Source organism: Bemisia tabaci, chromosome 4, assembly GCF_918797505.1.
Source record: "Bemisia tabaci chromosome 4, PGI_BMITA_v3".
Taxonomy (NCBI): Eukaryota; Metazoa; Arthropoda; class Insecta; order Hemiptera; family Aleyrodidae; genus Bemisia; species Bemisia tabaci.
Genome location: NC_092796.1, coordinates 43,799,802 through 43,819,612, shown reverse-complemented (window position 1 = coordinate 43,819,612; position 19,811 = coordinate 43,799,802). Strand labels below are relative to the sequence as shown.

General features: G+C 36.0%; 3 protein-coding genes across 5 annotated transcripts in view; 1 reads left to right on the top strand and 2 right to left on the bottom strand.

The window, feature by feature from the left end:
* The window catches only part of LOC109037958 (NAD kinase), a 149,744-nt gene extending 146,148 nt beyond the window's left edge, over positions 1 to 3,596 (bottom strand). For both annotated transcript variants that reach the window (XM_019052841.2, XM_019052844.2), the window contains exon 1: positions 3,102 to 3,596. In XM_019052841.2, coding sequence (XP_018908386.1) covers positions 3,102 to 3,220 — 119 coding nt within the window. In that variant the 5' untranslated portion in view covers positions 3,221 to 3,596. The remainder of the gene's footprint in view (positions 1 to 3,101) is intronic.
* A 939-nt stretch (positions 3,597 to 4,535) lies between these two features.
* LOC109037976 (PAT complex subunit CCDC47) lies at positions 4,536 to 15,761 on the bottom strand. 2 transcript variants are annotated; one of them, XM_019052872.2, is made up of 10 exons: positions 15,545 to 15,761; positions 14,262 to 14,519; positions 13,786 to 13,896; positions 12,761 to 12,935; positions 11,823 to 11,947; positions 11,281 to 11,439; positions 10,412 to 10,602; positions 8,984 to 9,152; positions 8,035 to 8,169; positions 4,536 to 7,355 (listed from the first exon to the last, which is right to left on the bottom strand). In XM_019052872.2, exons 2-10 carry the CDS (start codon positions 14,493 to 14,495, stop codon positions 7,251 to 7,253), a joined length of 1,404 nt encoding a protein of 467 aa, XP_018908417.2. In that variant the 5' UTR covers positions 14,496 to 14,519; positions 15,545 to 15,761; the 3' UTR covers positions 4,536 to 7,250. The 2 variants fall into 2 exon arrangements, with proteins under 2 accessions (XP_018908417.2, XP_018908418.2); XM_019052873.2 differs by having other exon boundaries at positions 15,595 to 15,753.
* Positions 15,762 to 15,867: 106 nt separating this feature from the next.
* On the top strand, positions 15,868 to 19,406 carry Alr (Evr1_Alr domain-containing protein Alr). Its single transcript, XM_019052874.2, has 4 exons — positions 15,868 to 16,184; positions 18,017 to 18,113; positions 18,545 to 18,692; positions 19,042 to 19,406. The coding sequence occupies exons 1-4, from the start codon at positions 15,987 to 15,989 to the stop codon at positions 19,205 to 19,207; spliced, it is 609 nt and encodes a 202-aa protein (XP_018908419.2). The 5' UTR covers positions 15,868 to 15,986; the 3' UTR covers positions 19,208 to 19,406.
* Positions 19,407 to 19,811: the final 405 nt, after the last annotated feature.

Here is a 19,811-nt window from a genome sequence, read left to right as displayed (position 1 = left end):
GCGCGACGTTTTTCTTGGCGCACAGTGGATCGAGTCAATCAGAGAAGTCGGACATGACATTTTTTACTAAAACGGCCAATTTTGGTGTTTATTTTGTCACATTTCAAATTAAAAAGGATGCTTTTGAAAGAAAATTTCAGAAAACCAATAAAACTACTTTTAGAACCTCAAAGTTTAGTATGACCAGAGTTATAAGCGTTTAAAGTTTTCAAATTTGGTCCGACCTCTCCTGTTGACTCGATCCACTATGTGGCGCTTCAGTATGAATATCCGAGCTTAGGACAATGACGTCAGTACGCCTCGATGCAACTATTCATGCTATAAGGACATCCGTGTTGCATGATAAAAATTGAAGGCGCTCTGGTCAATCTAGCCCATGAAACAGTGCTCGCGACGACACACCGCCACGACTCGGTGGGGCGCGGCGGTGGCATAATGTCGATGGCTTGTGCGAAATCATAAACCCCCTTCTGCAACGCGGACTCCCTGTCATACTTCATTTGTCTCTTGAAAAAGAGTCAAAGTAATTTCTTAAAACTTTCTTGATTATTCCCGCTGGTAGTAGAATATTCTGTATACATACACTGCAAGCTATTGAGTTAACTTGTTGTTCTCCGAAAAAATAAAATAGGAGCGGAAATTTTGAGACACCACAATGAGGATAAGTGGTCTCGCACTTTAGTCATCAACATCCTGATATTTGAAACTGGTTGCAAAATTTATACAGGATGTCCCATACCGCCCGTCCCACGCTTTTTTTCTCGGCTACTTCAGGCAGACTCGGACTGGCCATAAGGCCAATCTGCCATTGGCAGGTACGCCCCTTTGCGCGCCCCTCTTACAGATAGCAAAATAAGAAGAAAGAAAATTACGACCGAGAATATGTGAGAAAAATTTCTTAAATGAACGGAAGAAGAGAGAGTGTTAGGAGTAAAGAAAGGTGCTTTAACGCATGATAGTGGTGAACAGAGGTCGAGAGGTCCAAGAACTACTTTCTGAAGCGTAAACAATTTTCTGTGAAATTTTCACCTTCTTCTTGACATACAGGCGCTTTATCATCCCCCTCCTTTATTCGCTGTGTGTAACTCCCACTCCCTTAGAAGCGAGGGTCGGTTCGATTTTTAGACATACGCATCCTTTATGGACCTCTTACGAGACCTTTAAACACATTTCCTCCTTTTCAAATGACTATTGATTTGGACATACCATAGCATAGCTCGGGCAAACATAACCTTAATTTATTTCGAAATTCAAAAATAAGAAACATCTAAAATGTAAACGCAATACCACTATTCGCGCAAGATGGATGTGCACATTGCATATGAAAAATATAAGACGCGATGCCGTGAGTCGTGAACTCGCAATGCTCTGCTCTAGTTTGAAGCAACATTACAAATAAGACAGACGCAAACAACCACACTATGGAAATAAAACGAGGGAAAGGATGCGCGTTAACGACGGCGCAGAGATACAACTATTCGTACTTGATGGACGTCCGTGCTGCATCTGAAAAATTGAAGGCGCGATGACGCGAAGCGTGAGCTCTCAATGCTGTGCTTCACGTTCAATTTTGCAATTTTTACTCCGTGCGATCAATAAACTTTGAACCTGAAAATAGCGTAAACTTGTGCTGATTTGCCAAAATTTTCTGAACCCCTCTCCACGTAAGGAATGCCCTACCAGGAAATATCACATTATGCCCCTTTAACCAGCCAAGGGTCTACGCCCTCAGATGCGAGCCAGTCCGAACCTGACTTCAGGTCAGATGATGTTTGGAACGTGGGAATTGAATAGAGAATGGATCCTAGGAATGGGATTTTCATAATCAGGGTCATGGTCAACGACCTTAGGAACCCATTTTCGACTTAACCCCTGGTCCCAGACATCAACCAACCTGAAAGTCATCGAGAAAAAAGCCTAGCATGGGTGGTTTGGAACATCTTGTATACACCTAATTTGCAAAGCTGTATGCTGTATCACGGCCGATCGCTAGAGTATAGTGTCTAAAACAAATAAAATCAACTGCCGAAATTGTGCCCCAGAAAATTGAAAAAATCGATCAAAGTTACTGTTTTATTTTCACGGGAAAAATTCCACCCCTTCCACAAAACGTTGAAGATGTGCTTCCACAATTCAGTATGGTCCTTTTTTTTTTTTTTTCAATTAGGACAATCTGAAAATTGTAGAAAACCTTTGTGACAAAAATTGAGAAAGCCTTCCACAATTTTCTGTGAGAAACTATTATTACCTGCCACAATATTTCGGCAAAAATTGTAAAAACCCTTCCACTTTTGGTGGAAAATTGTGGAAACCCACACTTAGTGGGAAATTTTGGAAACCCTTCCACAATACTTTGGTCAAAAATGTGGAAATCCTCCCGTGATAATTCCGTGAAAATAGTGAAAACTGTTCTCGAATGTTCTTATTGGTGAAAATTGTGGAAACCTTTCCGCAATGTTTTGATTAATAGTAAACATGACATTCAAGGTGAGAGGAGAAAGAAAAAAAAGCCTCCACAAAATCTAGGAGGCTTCCACACTTTCACGCGAAATTTTTCCGTGTGATCGCGCTTCTTTGAAATCAGCAAGGGCTTCAAAAATTTCAAGCAAAAAATTTTCACGTGATCTGGAATAATGTGCATCCCTTAGTACTATTGAAGAGAAGCATGAGCTATATAACATCACAGATTGACACCTCACAGCAAACATATTTGTCTTGCTTCTTAATAAAGGTAGAAAACATTTCAGTCAAAAGTTACGTACTAAAATTTTATTTTCTCAGTGGAAAAGAAATGATCATCCTTTCGTTTAAAAGTTTCAAAGACTTTCTCTAAAGCATAAACATTTTAAAAAATATGGGTGACACCTAGATTTCAACCTTTAGAATTCTACAATGCACCAAATCAAGATACCTATGGATGTATTTCATCTGCTCCAACTGCTGTTATCTGGATAGCGGCAACTAGTCACTGTTAAAAACGCCTTACTTCGAAAACTTTTATTCTTTCAGTACTGACTTAAAGTGTCCGTCACTGCAGTTTGAAAGAGCTGCTGACGCCGCAATAACATACAAAAGACAATACTATTACTTATGGTTCTTACCTGAAGCCTTGAACTTTTTCTTGAACTCTGCCCACCACAGTTTTTTTGGCCAACCTGGGACTGTCCTGGAGGTCCATGCGAACCATCGCTTTAGCCAAGTGTAGATCCTCCTCATTCATGATTCGAGAAAACTATAGACACGATCACAAAATGATAACACTTAGGAGTCAACGCACGGCATACAATTACGAAACCGGCACAATGTATAAACGAACGCAACCGTGGTTTAGAAGTTTGAGAACTTTAAATACTTGAAGTAAGAGGGTATGTAATGTCGAGAGGAAAGCACGATACGCGTGGTGCCGGCACGCTGAAAAAAAGCCGGAGCTGAAATACTGTCGGTGCAGAGCACTGAGAGATGGAAGCTTCAGAGAATACAAAAATGCAAACACTTTCTGAAAACACGGTGAAAAAATGATAATATTGGTTGTGATGAGGTTAACACGAGAAAATAAAGTGCACCCTCTCGCCTCTTCGAAGTGCTGAATCTGAATCAGCTGTTGCGCCGTCGCAGAGGCGGCAAAAGTTTATTTTTCTTGTGTTTTGATTGAGCGCGCACTCTAGAAGCAGTAAGTCAAAACTTAATTTATAGCTAGTTTATTCAACTGCCCATAGATAGCAGTATCGAGTTTTCTTCGAACGGCGGGTAATTTTGAAACATGCTCCGAGCCGATCCAGAGTCATGTGTCATGGCCATAGAATAATAGCAAGGAGGATCTGCCAGTTACCTTTCTGGTAGATATTATTCTATGTCATGACCCTCAACTTCCTTATTATAGAGCCACATCGTGGGTTCGTGGCCCTATAATAAAGAAGTTGAGGGGCCATGACATACGCCATTAATCCACATCGAATCAAAGTTGATTGGTGCCAGTTTAAAATAAAAAGACCTTTAGGTATGATTTTAAGGTACACTTCAGTCTCTCTGGCAATATGAATTGCCTGTATATTGTGAACATAAATTCCTATGTTGTTCTTACTACGTAAGAACGTTCTGAGCTGTTAAGTTTGTTTTTTCGGAGAGTGCTTGCAATTAGTTAGGCATTATTTTAGGAAAAGGAGGATTTAGGTATCAGGGAAAACTATGAAAAGCCTTCATATGTACCTATAACCTTCAATGCATCAAAAAAGTTCGATAGAAAAAGTATATGGCAATTAGCAAGGAGGGAGAACCGATTTCCAGGAATTTAAATGTAATGACTGTATGATGTAGAATTCAAGTACTTCTGCATAAACTCTAACGATTTCTCAAAATTTAAAGATATTTATGAACTTAGAAATTTTCAAATGCATTCAAGGGTCTTTCAATGAGTTGCAAACCTTGGGAGAATAAGTACATTCCTGAGGCACTACTCACGTGAAAGGTTTGAGACAATTGCTAACTTACTGGATGATCTCAGATTATTCCAGGGAAAGTAATGGAATAACAGTAAATAAAGTAACAAAAGAGTTTAATTTTCAGACACAAGAGGTGAATTTACATCTTATACAAAATAATAAAATTGGGAAAAAGGGTAAATTGAAATCATCAACATTCAGCAAAAATCAGATGGATAAACCTCTTTAAAGAACAAGGATAGCATTTTTTAAAGGAGTGCCTAAATAACCGGTGAGGCAAAAGATAACCAAGGTTATATTGATCATGAATATAATTTTTTGTTATTTTTTTTATTTACTAGAAAAAAAATTGTAGATCAGTTACATCAGAGTATCTTGGGTCTCTTTAATTGTTCTCCTGTCAATAATTAGCTCCTCCCTAAAACTCAAATGATCGAATATAAATTTTGTTGAGGATAGTACAAAAATTAATGCAAATAAATGCGATAATAGAAAAGATTCAAAATTTTTATACAAAAAAAAAAAAAAAATTGCTTCTCATGCAACAGGGCAAGGTCTAAGTAATCAATATGGAGCCATTTCAGTATTACGCATATGCTATTTTGGCCAACTGTTTGACCTCTCCCCCTCACCACCCTGAGGAGCCAACCATAATATCTCTCCACCCTTTTTGAACAACATGAGTCTGCCTTGACCCCTGACTTCCTCACCAAAATTTTCCACAACGCAGAAAACCTGAAAAATTGGCGTAAAAAATTGTTTGTATGGGAAAATATTATTTGTTACAGGAGGGAGCACATACTCCACTCCTTTTTAGACGCTGTGAGCCCAGCTCAGGTTCCCTCCCCTAGGTAACTTACCTGCGTTATACTGAACAGCTCCTGTGGTACTTTTTTCTAGAAAAAATTCCATAATTATAAAACTATCATGCATCCTCTAGCTAAACCAGAAAAAATTAAAAAGTCTTGGTGTGTGATTAATAATAAAAATAGTTCTCAGGTATAAAACTTTGGAATTGCCTTACTAAGTTTCTATCTCAGCATAGTAAAAAGTACATTATGACAAACCATTGAGGCCTTTATCATTATCATCGTAAAGATATAAAGTTTTCTCTTTTTCAGAACAATTATGTTCCCAAAAACACTAAAAAATTTAGATCTTCAATTCTTGTGATTTGGATTTTTGTGGCTTGCTAGGTTAGAGCAAAGCATTTTAATGATTTCCTGCGTCTGAGCAGGCTATGATTCAGAATTTAGTGCTGAAAGATGATTGTCAGTACATATATTGCAAGAGGTTTTATAAATTCGATTTAGTTGTAAGATAAACAAATATTTAAGAGCAGGTGCACAGCTACAGACACTTGCCAAAAAAAAATTACCTTGATACACAAAAGGACACATTAAATTCAGTATTTCTAGAAACCTGAGGTGCAGTCATGATAAGGAGGATAGCAATATCTTGCAACTAACAAACATGTAAAAAATTGTGATTGATCTTCTAGCAATGAAGCAAATCAAGATGTTCCATTTGTGAATAAAAATTCTTATTATAAGCCAGACAAACTGATTATAAATCACTTTCAACAAATGGCACTAACAACACATTTGGCTTACATTCGTAAGTTACCTAATAAAATTACAATTATTGAAAAATGAAGACAATTCGAATGTCTGCCAAAAGTGATAATTTTTATTGGTAACTTAGGCTAAAATGCAATAATTAGGAATTGCGACTTTTCAATTACCTACGCATTGAAATGCATTACTTCTGCGAGTCCTATGCATGTATTAATATCAGTGGTCTGTAATATCAAGTTCCTCTGACGAAACTGGAAGAAAAATGAACATTATGATCCCACAAAGATTCAACTTTTTCATTTTATAAAGTTTCCTTAGATCACTTAAATACTGAGACAAATGATCGGTAAAAAGAAATAAAATGAAAAAATGACAATCACTGATGACTAATATCACTGATACCACAACAACTAACCTTATGATTCATGACTTTTTCTATATGAAGAAGTGCAGATAAAAAAAGGAAAAAGGAATTGTTCATGATGGTCAAAGTCCAATTACTTTTCAATTGGTTGGAATTTCAAGGTACTCGAAGAATAAAAAATGCTAGAGTACTTCAGTGATCAAAGCAAGAGGGGGAGACTTTGACCTCATCAGAGTGCTAAAAAATGTTCCAATTTTAAAATGGATTAGTATTCGAAATGACCATTACGATTTAAAGCCACTAAACAACAAAGCACTTCAATAATGAAACGAGGCTTATTTTGGGCTTTTCACCTGAGTGAGACATTGTTTGACAGTTGGAACAATTTAGCAACAGATGCCGCAAACTTCCACAAACAGACCAAATTAATTATACAGCCTACTTAAAAAAATTTCATGATTCGGGAAATTGGATAGCTTTCATATTTTTGTTGATCACTATCAAATATGTAATGTCATATGTATTATGTCGTGAAAAAATTAGCGAACTTGCAAAAACCTAAAATTTGCTGCTAGGGTGAGGCCTAAAAAGGCCTCTTCTCTTTCAATCCACCCCTTAAGTTTTGAGCTACATGATAGTAAAACAGAGCTTCATATTTAACAATGATGACTTTTTAGTCAAGTTCATGGAAAAACTATCAAGGAAAGCTTCTACCGAATAAATTACTTACATTAGAATACAAATATGCCTACCTGGTTCCACAGAAACCGTATCTCCTTTCTTACGCTACCCATTACACTGATTAAAAACAAACAAGTAACAAATCATTCCTCCTGAATGAGGTAAAGACAAACTTTGAACACCAAAATCTTACACAGCTTTCACTTTCAGCTGCTTCATTTTGGGAGTCTTCTTTTTCATCTGTCTTTTCAGTTCTTTCTCTTCCCATCGTTTTTGCTTCAAAGGATCCTCCTCCTGAGACAAAAAATCATTTCGTTAAAATTGTGAGTGAATGGAGAAAAGAATAGGTAAGGTAAGCTGATACCGATAAACTGACTAAAATCTGCAATAGCCGCTGAGGAAAGTCAGGGATTCATGAAGTTTTTTTCTTTTTTCTTTTTTTTTCATGTGAACCTTGCAACCTAATTGAAAATGCATCATACGTTAATACCAAAAAATTGACACCAAACTATTGTCGTGTTTATGCCTTTAATTCACATTTCACCGGTTCTTAATGAGACAAGACATATGGACGTATTTCTATCACTTGGACCTAAGCGCCATAGGGTGAGGAAGGTAGAGGGGGGCTTGGATTGGCAGCGGAATCGGGCGTCCGGCTTATTCCGTCCTATATTCGCAATGCTTTTCCATGGCGCTTAGGTCTCTTTGACAGAACGCGCTATCCAGGATTCTAAATTCCTCAAAAGGAACTCAAATCTGCGCTTAGTTCCGTTTGATAGAAATACGTCCGTATGATGTAAAGGCATAACTTCATTTTGCATGAGACCTGGTGAGTGAGGAGTTCCATGAGCAACACCGCTCATTTCGTAATTGACTCACCCTCTTACATCACAAAATAGGTGTACTTTCATGCGAAAAATCCATTGAGAAAATGCGAGAGTCAGACTCATATAACTAATATCATCATGAATACCTGAAGGATGCGTTCTTTCTCAAGTCTTTTCTTCTCCTCCTTTCTGGCTGCTGCAGCCTCTGCTCTAGCTGCGTGGGTTGATTTCAAAAATGATTCCTCAACTTTGGCTCTGTTTTTGTCAGCCTTTGCTTTACTCTGTAACAGAACAAAAATATTACTTCCATACATAATGATAGATAGGAATTTATTTTCATAAAATCTGAAAAAACTAGTGAAATCAATGTAGAAAATCTGTTAGTTACCTTGTTCTTCGTCTTAAGTAGGTAAATGCTAAAAATTTTTTCAAAGCTTGCTCACTCTGTAGAAACTATTATCAATGTTTTTTCACATTTATCACCTATCTCAAATGTAAACTATTTTCAAAATAAGAATTTCAACTAAAAATAAATGGATGATGAAGTTATTCAGCGTCTTCAAATTTTAAAGGTGGAGGTGAGTTCGAGGAAGGATCTTGTTTGGAATGAAAGGTTACGTGAAATTATGGGTGTCGAAAACAACATAAAGCTAGACATTTTCACGAAATAGCTTGTTTAGTATGGGCATGTGCAAAGGATGCCAGATAATAGGCTACCTAAAAAGGTTTTGGATTGGGGTCCCCCCCCCCCCCCCCCCCGGCAGAAAATCTAGAGGACGCCCTGCCAAATCGTGGATTGAGGGAATGAGCAGGAAATGAGGGGATGCAATTTGCCGCGGGAGCTCTGGCAGGAACACTTTCAGTGGAGGTTGGATGTCGCAGAGTGAAAAAAAGCGCTATAAGAGCGGCTTGTTGGTAGTAGTCTCAAGATAGATCTCTGTTATCAGAAAACTGCAGAAAGAGTATGAGGTCTTAATCACAATGTTTTCTTCAAAATAAGTGTATCAAGGCTTACAGTTGAAAACGCTGAAATTGGAAGATTAGTATCTTACTGGAGACAAAAAATCACTGACACGAATTAATAATATCAATTACCTCTTTGCTGAGTCTCAACCTTTTCACTCTATTCATAATGTAGAATATGAAATGGAATAAAATCAATGAGGTTTCGGTCAGTTCAGTTGTAGATTTGGATTTTGATGGAAAATTGAATTCAAATATCATGACTTTCTTAGTTTCTGGTTGAGTTGTAACAGGCACGTCTCTATAAACAAAACAAAAAAAAAAAAGAAAGAAAAGAAAAGAAAAGAAAATCATGAGATATTAAAGAATAGATGGTAATAGAGAAGAGGAATTTTGTGGATTTGCAAAAATCAAACACGCTAATAATATCATTGAAATATGAATTTTTTCATTTCACTTCTTGAAATAATAAAATGAGAGGTTTACATGAGAGTAAATCTTCCTTCTTCAAAACTACAGCTGACAACATAAAGCAATAAAAACGACTTTGGCAAACTTGATGGACGTTGCGTTCGATTATAAATGGGGCAGTGGCAAGAAATTTGTACAGGTTTGTAGTATGTATAATTATCCTGGATAAAATTTTGTGAAAAAATAAAGTTCATTAAAAAGTTCAAAAAAGCATTTCAAACAGGAGAAAAAGCTAATAAAAATCCAACCGATCAAAAGCCATCAAAAGGGTTGGAGTAGCAAGGCGAAGCCTGAAACTGTGTTCACGCAATCAGCCAAAGCTGTTACTCTCACCTGGCTACATCATCAGAGTCTGCCGAAAATATCGTTTAAAACTGGTCCCATCAGTGACATTTTTAAAAGGGATATCTTTGACGATTAGGAATCAAAAAAATTTGGAACAATTCCCAAAAGCTCAGTTCACTCTGTACTTTTAAAAAATGAATTAAAAAAATGGGAGCCACCAACCCTTTAAAATCACACAAATTTATTCAATCTGTTTTTTCGTGTTTTCTGCATCTAATTTCAGCCAAATTTCTCAACTGTCAAAGAAGAGATAAATTGATCAGATATGTGAAACTTGACGCAATTAACGGGAATTGGCCTAACTACATCAGACAAGATCTTGTTTCTCCCCACATTTTATTTTTTTCACCAGAAAAATAAGCAGCGTTCTGCCTTGAAATTCTGTTAGTATATATTCTTAATAACGCAAGGAAAATTCAAAGACAGTTACAAGGCATTACATTGCTTAGTTGTCCGTTTGGAAATTGAAAAATGAGAGGAGGTAGGCAATGTCAAATTTAATTAGGCTGATTCCCATTTCATCTGTTCGATTAAGGTTCATGGACTTCCAACTGGGTGCATCGGGTCTTTTGTAAGAAAAAAAGCACACACATTACAGATACCGCAAAGATTACATTGCATGGAGCATTTGACTCTTCCCTGACTAATTCAAAGTAAATCATGGGTCAGAAACCAGTAGGTATAAAGTATTGATAAGTGGTGTGTTTTTTTTTTAAAAAAAAATTTGACAGCATATGTACTTACTCAGTTGGTTTTGGTCCACTGAATTGATCAGAGATATGGATACAGTCAATGTATTTTGCAAACGTGTTGAGGGTATTGGTTACTTTGGAGTCCAAAATTCCATTGGTTGCCTCTGATATTTCACTCATTACATTGAAATTATTAGAGAGACGGAACTTGTCCCCTGGTTTTCGTTCTGGGCAATAAATGCTCTGGAAAATGAAAGAGAGGAATTATATTTTTGTTTTATTATCAGTTCACTGTTTTATGAAAAAATAAAAAGGTAATTCGACAAGGGAACAGGCACTATCTTATGTTAATCGGTCATTTCTAAAAGGGTTCACGTCCAAGTTATTGAAAATTGACTTTATGGTATGAATCTATGAAAGTTAAGGTATCATTACCAAAATAATAGATTAGAGTAAAGTCTAAAAGCAAATAAGTGTGGGAAGTCTGGGAGATATTTGAAGCTCAACCAATTTCCTCGTTAAATGAAATAGCTCATTTTTCACGGCTGTCATTCTCATTGTCATTGACAAATGATGGTAATTGACAACATTGTGGTAACTATCGACTGTCCTTGTTACTGACACAGTGATCGAGAAGACACATCTTTGGGGTATGAGCCCTTTTACCCCTCTAAAAAGATTTAAATAGGTAACAATATTAAATTTGCCACGAGCAGTTTGGCTCTTAGCTTATCTGAAAAGTACAAATAAATTTTAGGATGTCTAAAAAATATGTGCTTATTGACACCTAAGCATTTTGTAATTGATTTCTGTAAAGTTGTGCTCAATATTGTTTCTAGGAACATTTGAGGGCACTGTACAGTGAACACTCAACTTCCACACTTGGGAGATTCAAATAAAAGAAGTGAATTTAATAATTACCAAATCGTTCATTTCTTTTGACAGCTTGGTTGCCATTTTTTTGTTGGCAATACAAAGAACAAATGAATCCATATCCTCTTTAGTTACATCGATGCGAACGTGAATTTGATCATTGGATGGTCTCATCCAATTTGCAATGACAGCCACCAGATCTTGACGCTATTGGGAGATGCAAAATAAAGCAAAACCAGAATTTTAAATTACAGAACCAATTTCGATAATTCTCAGGAGATGAAATTCTTCCCAACTATAATGACCTAGAATAATTAAAGGCCAAGCTAAATGGGTTATTTCAAAGGAAAGTTTAGGCAATGCTTCCTTGAGAGTTGCCAACCAGCAACAACATACATTTGGATGGTATTAAGCAGAAAGGTACCAAGCCTCATCAGCTATTGCCAAATCTAATTGGGCACTTTAATATTTTACACGAAAACAGTTGTGCAAATTTCAGTGAATTTTCTGCAAGAGCTGACTTAAAAAGAGGTAGTTTAACAAACTGACAAAAATGTTGAAAAAAGCTGTAAATTATGGCAAAAGGTTACCTTGATTAACTTTAGCTCGACAAGCATACCATCACAGCATGTTCGCCCACTGCACCATAATGTAAACACACTGTCTGACTCTTTAATCAATGTTTCACTTTCCATTTCAACCTTCCCATCATCCCCTGTATAAATCAAAAACATAAAACAACTTAGCACAAGGCAACTCATGATGAAATATCAAAATAGAACTGCAGAAAATACATCCATCATATTATTCCTGAAGGAATATCAATTAAATTAAAAATATTGGCGGTATCTTTTTCTCATTCCATACCCACAGAGAATAGGAAGAAATATTTTTTATAGGAATGAGTAATAACTAATTAAAAACTGTGATTTATGAAGTTACAAATTTGTCATTACTGATTGCTTGGTCTGAAAATTCATTTTGCTGACATCAAACTGGTAAAATCTTATTAATCTGAATAATTTCAGAATATAATTGGTAATTTCAAATTAAAAAAGTTTTCAGTGCTTTTTGCTCTAAAATTGCTTTTTGACTATTTGCGAGAGTTTACAACACTCTCATCACAATACAAGAACTAAAACTTTTGGATTCAATCAGGATAGCAAATTCCGATGCTTCTTTGATTCATGACAATTGGCAAGAAATGAGCTTACAGAGATAAAATTTCAATTGTTTAGAATTTCAGCGAAACGTTTCAATAGAAAAATTCACAGGCTATGAAAATGAACCAAAATAAGGATAACTCTCCAGCAATGGGCAGAATGACGCAGAAAAAATGACCACGAGCTCAGATCTGTCTATTTCAGTTGTTTTTTTTTTTTTACCCTGAGAAGGAGGCAAACCAGTCGATAATCACTTTAAATATCAACTGCTGACCACAATTTTTCTGGTGTTCTCACCTTCCTGTCAGCCTCAGCTTCAAATAGCCGTAAGAATAATAAAGTTTTTGGTTGTAGGGTACACTCACCAACAAGGGTAAAATTTTCTTTCAGCAAGGACTTGTGTGTTTCAAACCAAGATGTTGCTATCTTGATATTTTTATTTTTCCCCGTAAAAAAGTTGAGGAAATAAATGACTAGACCAGAGATCATGAGAATTTCCAGATAAAAACTATTGAAATTTGTTCTTAAATGCAAAGGAACCTGGAAAAATTGAAAACAACATTACTTGCGCTTCACAAATTTGATGAAAGATGGGGTTTGTTGTGATGAATGAAAGCTTTTCTACACAATTTATTTCAGAACTTAACTTAAAAATGAAAAAATCATTGATACATGATAAATATCAGATAGTATTCAGAAAATTAATAGAGTCTTTACTATCTCTTCTTCCTTACATGCGTAAATGACGTAGTGTATCGATTAAGAGACAAAACCAGAAAAGAGGAATATCCTAAGCCAATAAACTTAAAATACACTTGGACCCTACAGAAAACATAAAACAGGAGTCTTACATTTGATGTAGTAGCAAGGAGTAGTGTTGATTATAACCAGTCGCTTCAGGTTATATTGACAATACCCGAGGGGAAATTAGAGGATTTCAATGACATAACGTTTCCTAAAGGCTTTTCGGTACTATCAAAATTTCCTTGTCTGGAATTATCAGGTTGATGTATCAAAGTTGTTACATATTATTGGACAATCAGATTTTAACTTTATTTTGGTTAATGATGAATAAATTTATCCTTTTTGCATTTTTTTAGTCTCATAATAAAACACCAAAAAACCTACATTTTTAGATAAATCACACGACACCAAAAAAAGGAGGAATTTTTACTCATTTTAAACATTACCTGCAGCAATCTGAGAGATGTCAACAATACTCAATTGTTTGGGTTTCGTCCGCGAATGTTGTTTCTAACGCTGAAGACTGGTTAATGGCAACATTACACAGCCTTACAACATTACTTATAACAGGTACAGAAGAAAAAGTTTCTTCATAAATTATATACCTATTTTAATTGGGAACAAATATTTATGAAATGATACTCACATTTGTAATGGTGATTTTGGGTGCTTCTTTTGACTTAGTTGAGGGATCTGCACCATCAAACCCTTCGAACTCTTCATCATCGTTGAAATGATCAATCTCACTCTCATCATCCTGAAACAAAAAAAATTCTATGAGCGAGAGGGAAAAATCAAAAAATGTTTTTTATGGATTTTTCTCCCTTCACATTTCCAAGCTTGAGAGAAGAAAATGGGCGAGTAGGTAAATATCTTAAAAAATGATACTTGGCGGAAGAAGTGTGCTTGTTATCCTGAAGGAATTTAAGATAGTTCTGAATGAAGGGAGTTCCGAGAGACGCAATCGATGTAAATAATTTAAACTTATAATAGCGACAGCGAGTTTTGAGAAATGAGTTTGAAAACACAATATGAAACTTCAACTCCAATGATTATTTTCCTGGGCTTTGGCCCCTTTTTGTTACATGGAAAAAAAGAACAATTTATGAATAGAAATTTTACCTCTACAACAACATCATCTTCATTGAAGTCATTTCCTTCTTCGATCGTTTGCTCGATCTTCCGAGCTTGTGGCGCTTCTTTCACGTATGGCTTCGCTGATTTTACTTCTTCCTCATCAAACTCTTCAAATTCTGCAAATTCATTGTCTTCTACATCCTCTCTAAACTGCACAGCTGCTAATATTTGGTAGCAGATAAGAGAAAATAAAATTGTGACTAGATAATAATACTTCATGGCTGACTTTGTACATCCACAAAACTGAAACAGAAATGGAGAAAACTTACGATGGAAAAATTAAAATAACAAGTCAAGAAAGTATTTCTTAGATTTTTTCAATAGAAACAATGTGATAAGAATGGATTCCAAGCAAAGACCAAAGTTTAGAGGGCAAAGTAATTATCCTTGAGAATTTTGAAAACCAAGAATTATATGACCTGAATTAAATTAAGTAAGTGCGTTGTTCTTCATTTCTAAAAATTTGAATTCTGAGCCGTTCTTTACAAATTCTTTACAATTCCTTACAAATCCATTCCGATACATCATCAAAAAAATGAGGGGCTCACTTGCTTTATTCACCTAGGAGAAAACAGTAAATGCAACATCAGCCTGTAGAAATTGAATTCGCTCTCATTCTGAGTAAAGATCAACATTATAGAATATACTGCAGCCTTAAGACAAATTCAGACAAGACGTCAAGAGTTTGACAAGCATTGCACGAGCACAAAAAATGAGACTTCCTCAGTTCCTCCCATACAAACTCTACTACCTGGAGCCTCCGAAAACAAGACCAAGACATGTTTTCCTCACCTAAATCATTTACACAGGATCTTCATGATACATAAGACAGCAGACTTTGAGTGCCTCACTTGACTAAAAGTAAGTGGGCAGATAACAAGAAGTCAAAGCAATTAGCAGCGGTAATATTCTCTAGGAATTACCTTGTAAACCTTGACCCTAGCAAGTCCTTGAATAATGTTACAAATATTTTAAGCTGTACGAACACCTGCGACATGGAATCTGTGGAGAGGTATATTACATATGCGTGGTATTTTATGGGTGATTAGTGTGCAATACGCAATAAATAAAACGTTTCAGGCACTGGAGAATAAAATGAAATGCTGATCTGTGACATTACAAGTCAACGCAAGAGGGCGAAGGTAGTAGATATATCAGATTAGCTCTGCAACTTTAATGCTCAATGTGTGACTTAAGCCTTTGTTGAGTAGTGCCAGTGCAAATGAAAAATCTGAAATATATATTCTCATAGAACAACGAAAACTTACGTGGAGAACAATAATGATGATAAAGCTGAGTAATCAACCTAAGTACTTACTTAAAATCTTTAGAAATACACAAAAACGGAAGCAAACATAAAAATCTGAGCTGCCTCCGCAAATGCGAAGTGAAGATCTCTAATTTAATTAACACTCCACAAGGCAACGAGACAAATTATTAATTAATAATAAATTTAATCGATACAATTCAATTTGACGCGATTTCACATTCGAACTTGCCGATTTTTTAGGTTAGATGCGTTGTCGAGGTCAACGTTGCCACCATCTTCTGTATTGGTGAAGTTCTATTCTTCTATTCATATCATATTCATGAATTTCATCATCATTCGCTATCGCTACTCACGTTTACTAGCAGAGTTACTCAAGTTTCAGCAGTGTAGTACTTGAAATTTTTGAACTGTGTCATATTTTGTTATTATTTTCGACAGCAATGCCGACGTCTAGGGAAAAATCAAGATATGAGCCTGTGGATACCCCTGAAACTGAGGCTTTCAACCACTTCACTTCCAACAATAAACACAGCACTGCAGCCCCATGCAGAGCTTGCACGGATTTCAAAAGTTGGGCGAAAGCTCAGACCAGCTACACTAAGGGGAAACCGAATTCGAAAGGTTCCCCGGAGTCTGATGTAAGTATGTGCTTCTCACGCATTTGATTTATCTTCTCTGGCGCAGTAGACTTGGTCAAGGGGTCTTACCACTGACATTCAACGGCACGTCGTAATGGGTTAGGCATTCACACCCTCCATACCTTGTCACCGTTGAATTTATCGCAGCAGTACCTAGAGACCTTTTTCTAGTATTTTCATTTCTTTGTCCTCTTTTGGGCAACTCTAAGTATCACCCGACGCAGTATTAAATCATGAATGCTGTAGACATTCCTCACTTTTGAGAACGCTATCTTTCTCCTGGTTCCTAGTAAGAAATAACTTTTAGTTAATAATTACGTCTTTATTGGAATCATGAGTTTGCTACTGGAATACACTATCATTGCTCACTAACTTTCTGATGTAACTTTTTCGAAAACTTGATCATCAAATGCAGCAATGTCTATCGCCTCCTAGGAACTTTTAAAATAAATTCCCTAACTTCAATTAAGAATCATTGGCTCCATCCCTACCGTCTAGAAAGCAAAGGGTGGATACCTTAATTCTTTTTCAGCCTTTTTTATTGCCATTCATGAATATTACGAATAATGATAACTTCACAACGACCTCACCTACACAGCATTGTTGTATGTAATTACTAATGTTGACAATATACCCCACCCTTCCTTTGAAAATTTTTGTCAGATGTTCACTCACAAAATGCCATCAGCTGACAGTTTTAACCTTATCATCATAATTCTGTCTGCCCCTCGCACAAGTGTTATGTTTTTGTCAGTGGCTAAGAATACCTTTTTCATTCCATATAATTAAGCAGGATAGGAATTGACTCGTTTAAATGTCATCATTTCACGTTTTATGAAGCATGGCCTCCTCTGTAAGTAGCGTGACTTTAATTTCCCCTCTTGAATTAATTTTTTGTTTTGCCGATACATTAATGTAACATCAACGAGGACCCTGGTCTGTTACCATTCTAGAAGAGCTTTCTTTTTTGTTGCGAGTTTCTAACATCCATTAATAGAACTTTAAACCTTCAACCAATACTTTTTCCTCTTTTCTTCAGAATGTGCGATAGAGGAAAAAAGAGGTGGTCGCATTTTGGGGATCTTGGATCTTGTTGATGAGGTCTGTGCAGATGACTTTTATCATCAATTTTCTTAGAAATGATGTTATTTATGGGAAAAAAATTATTCTATTTGAAGTGTTTTAAAGTAAATTTTAAGTTGCTCTAAGCAGAAAAAGAACGGATGTTATGGTCCGTCTTTCGTACTTTTAATTTCGGATTTTGCGGAAATATATCGACCAATATTGTACCTACCCACATCACAGGGTAAAAAAGCTTCAAGATGCAAACACCTCCTTTTTTTCTCTATGAGAATATTCTGTGTACAAATTATTAAACTGATGCAAGCAATATTTATTCTCATCTGTGTCTGGACTCAAAGTATAAGGTCATCCTGAGAAGGCTAAAACTAAATTGTATATTTAAGTAATGCTCTCCTTAACTCGAAGCTCCTACCCATTCCTGTCTTCTGTCAATTTTTGAGATACCTACTGTATTAGATAAGCATGTCCCAAATGAAGATAATTGTAAAATGACAGAATCTTGAAAATTGCATTTGATGCACATTTTACACCGCAGTACTTACTTACTCAATCAGCTTAAGTCAACTAAGTTTGAACAGTTGTATGCTGTTGCAGAAGATCTAGGCCTTGTCTTTAGTGTATCATACATATAAAAAGAAAATACAAAAATCAAGATGACGAACTTTCTGTTTCAGTACAAAAGTGTTAAAACTTTCTTGTTGTGGACCCTACTTTGATTTAATTCTTAATCACATTTACCTTTGTTGCAGACTAGTCAAAGTGGGACGGCTGAACATCCAATGACAGCAACAAAGTCGCAATTACATATCTTAGGAAACAACTGTCCTCTGGACAAAGATCAACTAGGTAAGGGAAACTACATTCCAGTTGTCAGCCATCATGTAGGAAGCCACTTGATGGATAATAATTTACTGAGTGCTCAGAGGCTCTATTTTGGTAAGAGAAAGTCTTTGCAAATTCGCTCCCCATGAGATTCTACATGGACAATATGGACCACCAGACAGGGTTAGAATTGAACCACTACAAGCTTTGTTAGCGCATTAAAATTTTATGGGAAACCTGATTCAAACTTCCAGCTCCTGAGAAAACGGGAATCATTATACTAAGGTCAAATCGACCTTCACAAAGAAACTTATCATTTAATGTGTAACTATTTCGAACCATACAAAAATGTCTTTTCTGAAATCTTCCTTATTATTGTTAATCATATTTTACTGATTTATGCTGGAAAGAAAATAATATTCCAAGCTAACCTGCATGTTATTTCTTTTTTGCAGGTTACCAAACATGGGGATTATTGCATACAATGGCTGCTTACTATCCAGATCATCCAACTGATCGGCAGCGCAAAGATATGTCAAAATTTTTTGTTCTCCTCTCCCGCTTTTATCCTTGTGAAACATGCGCAAAAGATTTTTCAGATATGTAAGTTCTTTATTGTATTACCGGTACTTCATTTATATTTTCTCTCCTTTTTTTACGTGTCCATGTACTTTAACTCGAAAATATTTTCACTCAAGGGTATCTTTAAGAAATGTGTCCTTGCCCTCTCTGCTCTGAAATTTACTGTGCACTAAAGACTTCTAATGTTTGCCGAAGATAAATACTCAATCTGTTCTAAATGAGGAAGGTAGGATTGCCATTTGCATGCTTACTGGCAGACTTAAAGGACATAAGGTAAACTGTGAAACTTAATCCTCAATATTTTATTTTATTAAATAAGTTTCAAGATTTTGTTTTTGAGTAATTATCTTTCAATTTTCTTCTCTTTAAGGATATCAATTCGTCCTCCAGTCACAACCTCACAAGAATCACTGTCACAATGGCTTTGTTGGGCACACAACAATGTAAACTACCGATTGGGGAAGCCCTTGTTTGATTGCAGTCGCGTCAATGAGAGGTGGCGTGACGGTTGGACCGATGGGTCTTGTGATCCATAATTGTTCTAAGTAGAGAGTGTTGATTGTGTGAAAAGCTGTCCTTGTTAAGATGTCTCATTGAGATATGACTCTTTCATTTAAGCTTAACTTACTGTCATCCTTTTTAGCATTCTAAATGAGTGTAAATAATACTTTCATATTGTCCATTGTATTACTAGTGATATCTTCTCAATAAATTGTTAATTTGTTTTAATTTAAATTACTTTTTCTCTATTGATCCCGAGAGCATTAGTTTTTTAAGGGAGGGGGAAAAAGTAATAACAATCCAAATTGAACTATAAGTAGCAAGTTTTCAAAGCTGCCTTTTTTCATAAAAACTAGATCATAATTATGATGGTTAAGCTCTGCATGTTAGAACTCTTTTCAGATAAGTTGGCAGTTGTCTGCTTTCTGTATGCAAACGACTACTCTGCCACTGTTTAATGGTTTTCAAGGATGGACCAGGTGGAACGACAAATCCATGCTGCCATTGTGTGCAGATACTGAAAACCAATACCTTCCTCTAAAGAGGTGTTGCTAAATTTAATGCATGTGACAGTCGAAGTAAACAACTACCAACTCATCCAACTCGACTTCTACTTTTCCTGCAAATACTTTGAAGATT

What these genes read in the sequence shown, in the direction of transcription:
- LOC109037976 (XM_019052872.2), bottom strand. Translation starts at nt 14,495, where the DNA reads ATGAAGTATTATTATCTAGTCACAATTTTATTTTCTCTTATCTGCTAC. An exon ending in TCGAGCTAAAGTTAATCAAG is followed by an intron (nt 11,440 to 11,822) that starts GTAACCTTTTGC and finishes ATCTCCCAATAG; the next exon opens with CGTCAAGATCTGGTGGCTGT. An exon ending in CAAAAGAAATGAACGATTTG is followed by an intron (nt 10,603 to 11,280) that starts GTAATTATTAAA and finishes TTCATTTTCCAG; the next exon opens with AGCATTTATTGCCCAGAACG.
- Alr (XM_019052874.2), top strand. Translation starts at nt 15,987, where the DNA reads ATGCCGACGTCTAGGGAAAAATCAAGATATGAGCCTGTGGATACCCCT. An exon ending in AAGGTTCCCCGGAGTCTGAT is followed by an intron (nt 16,185 to 18,016) that starts GTAAGTATGTGC and finishes CCTTTGTTGCAG; the next exon opens with ACTAGTCAAAGTGGGACGGC. An exon ending in GCAAAAGATTTTTCAGATAT is followed by an intron (nt 18,693 to 19,041) that starts GTAAGTTCTTTA and finishes CTTCTCTTTAAG; the next exon opens with GATATCAATTCGTCCTCCAG.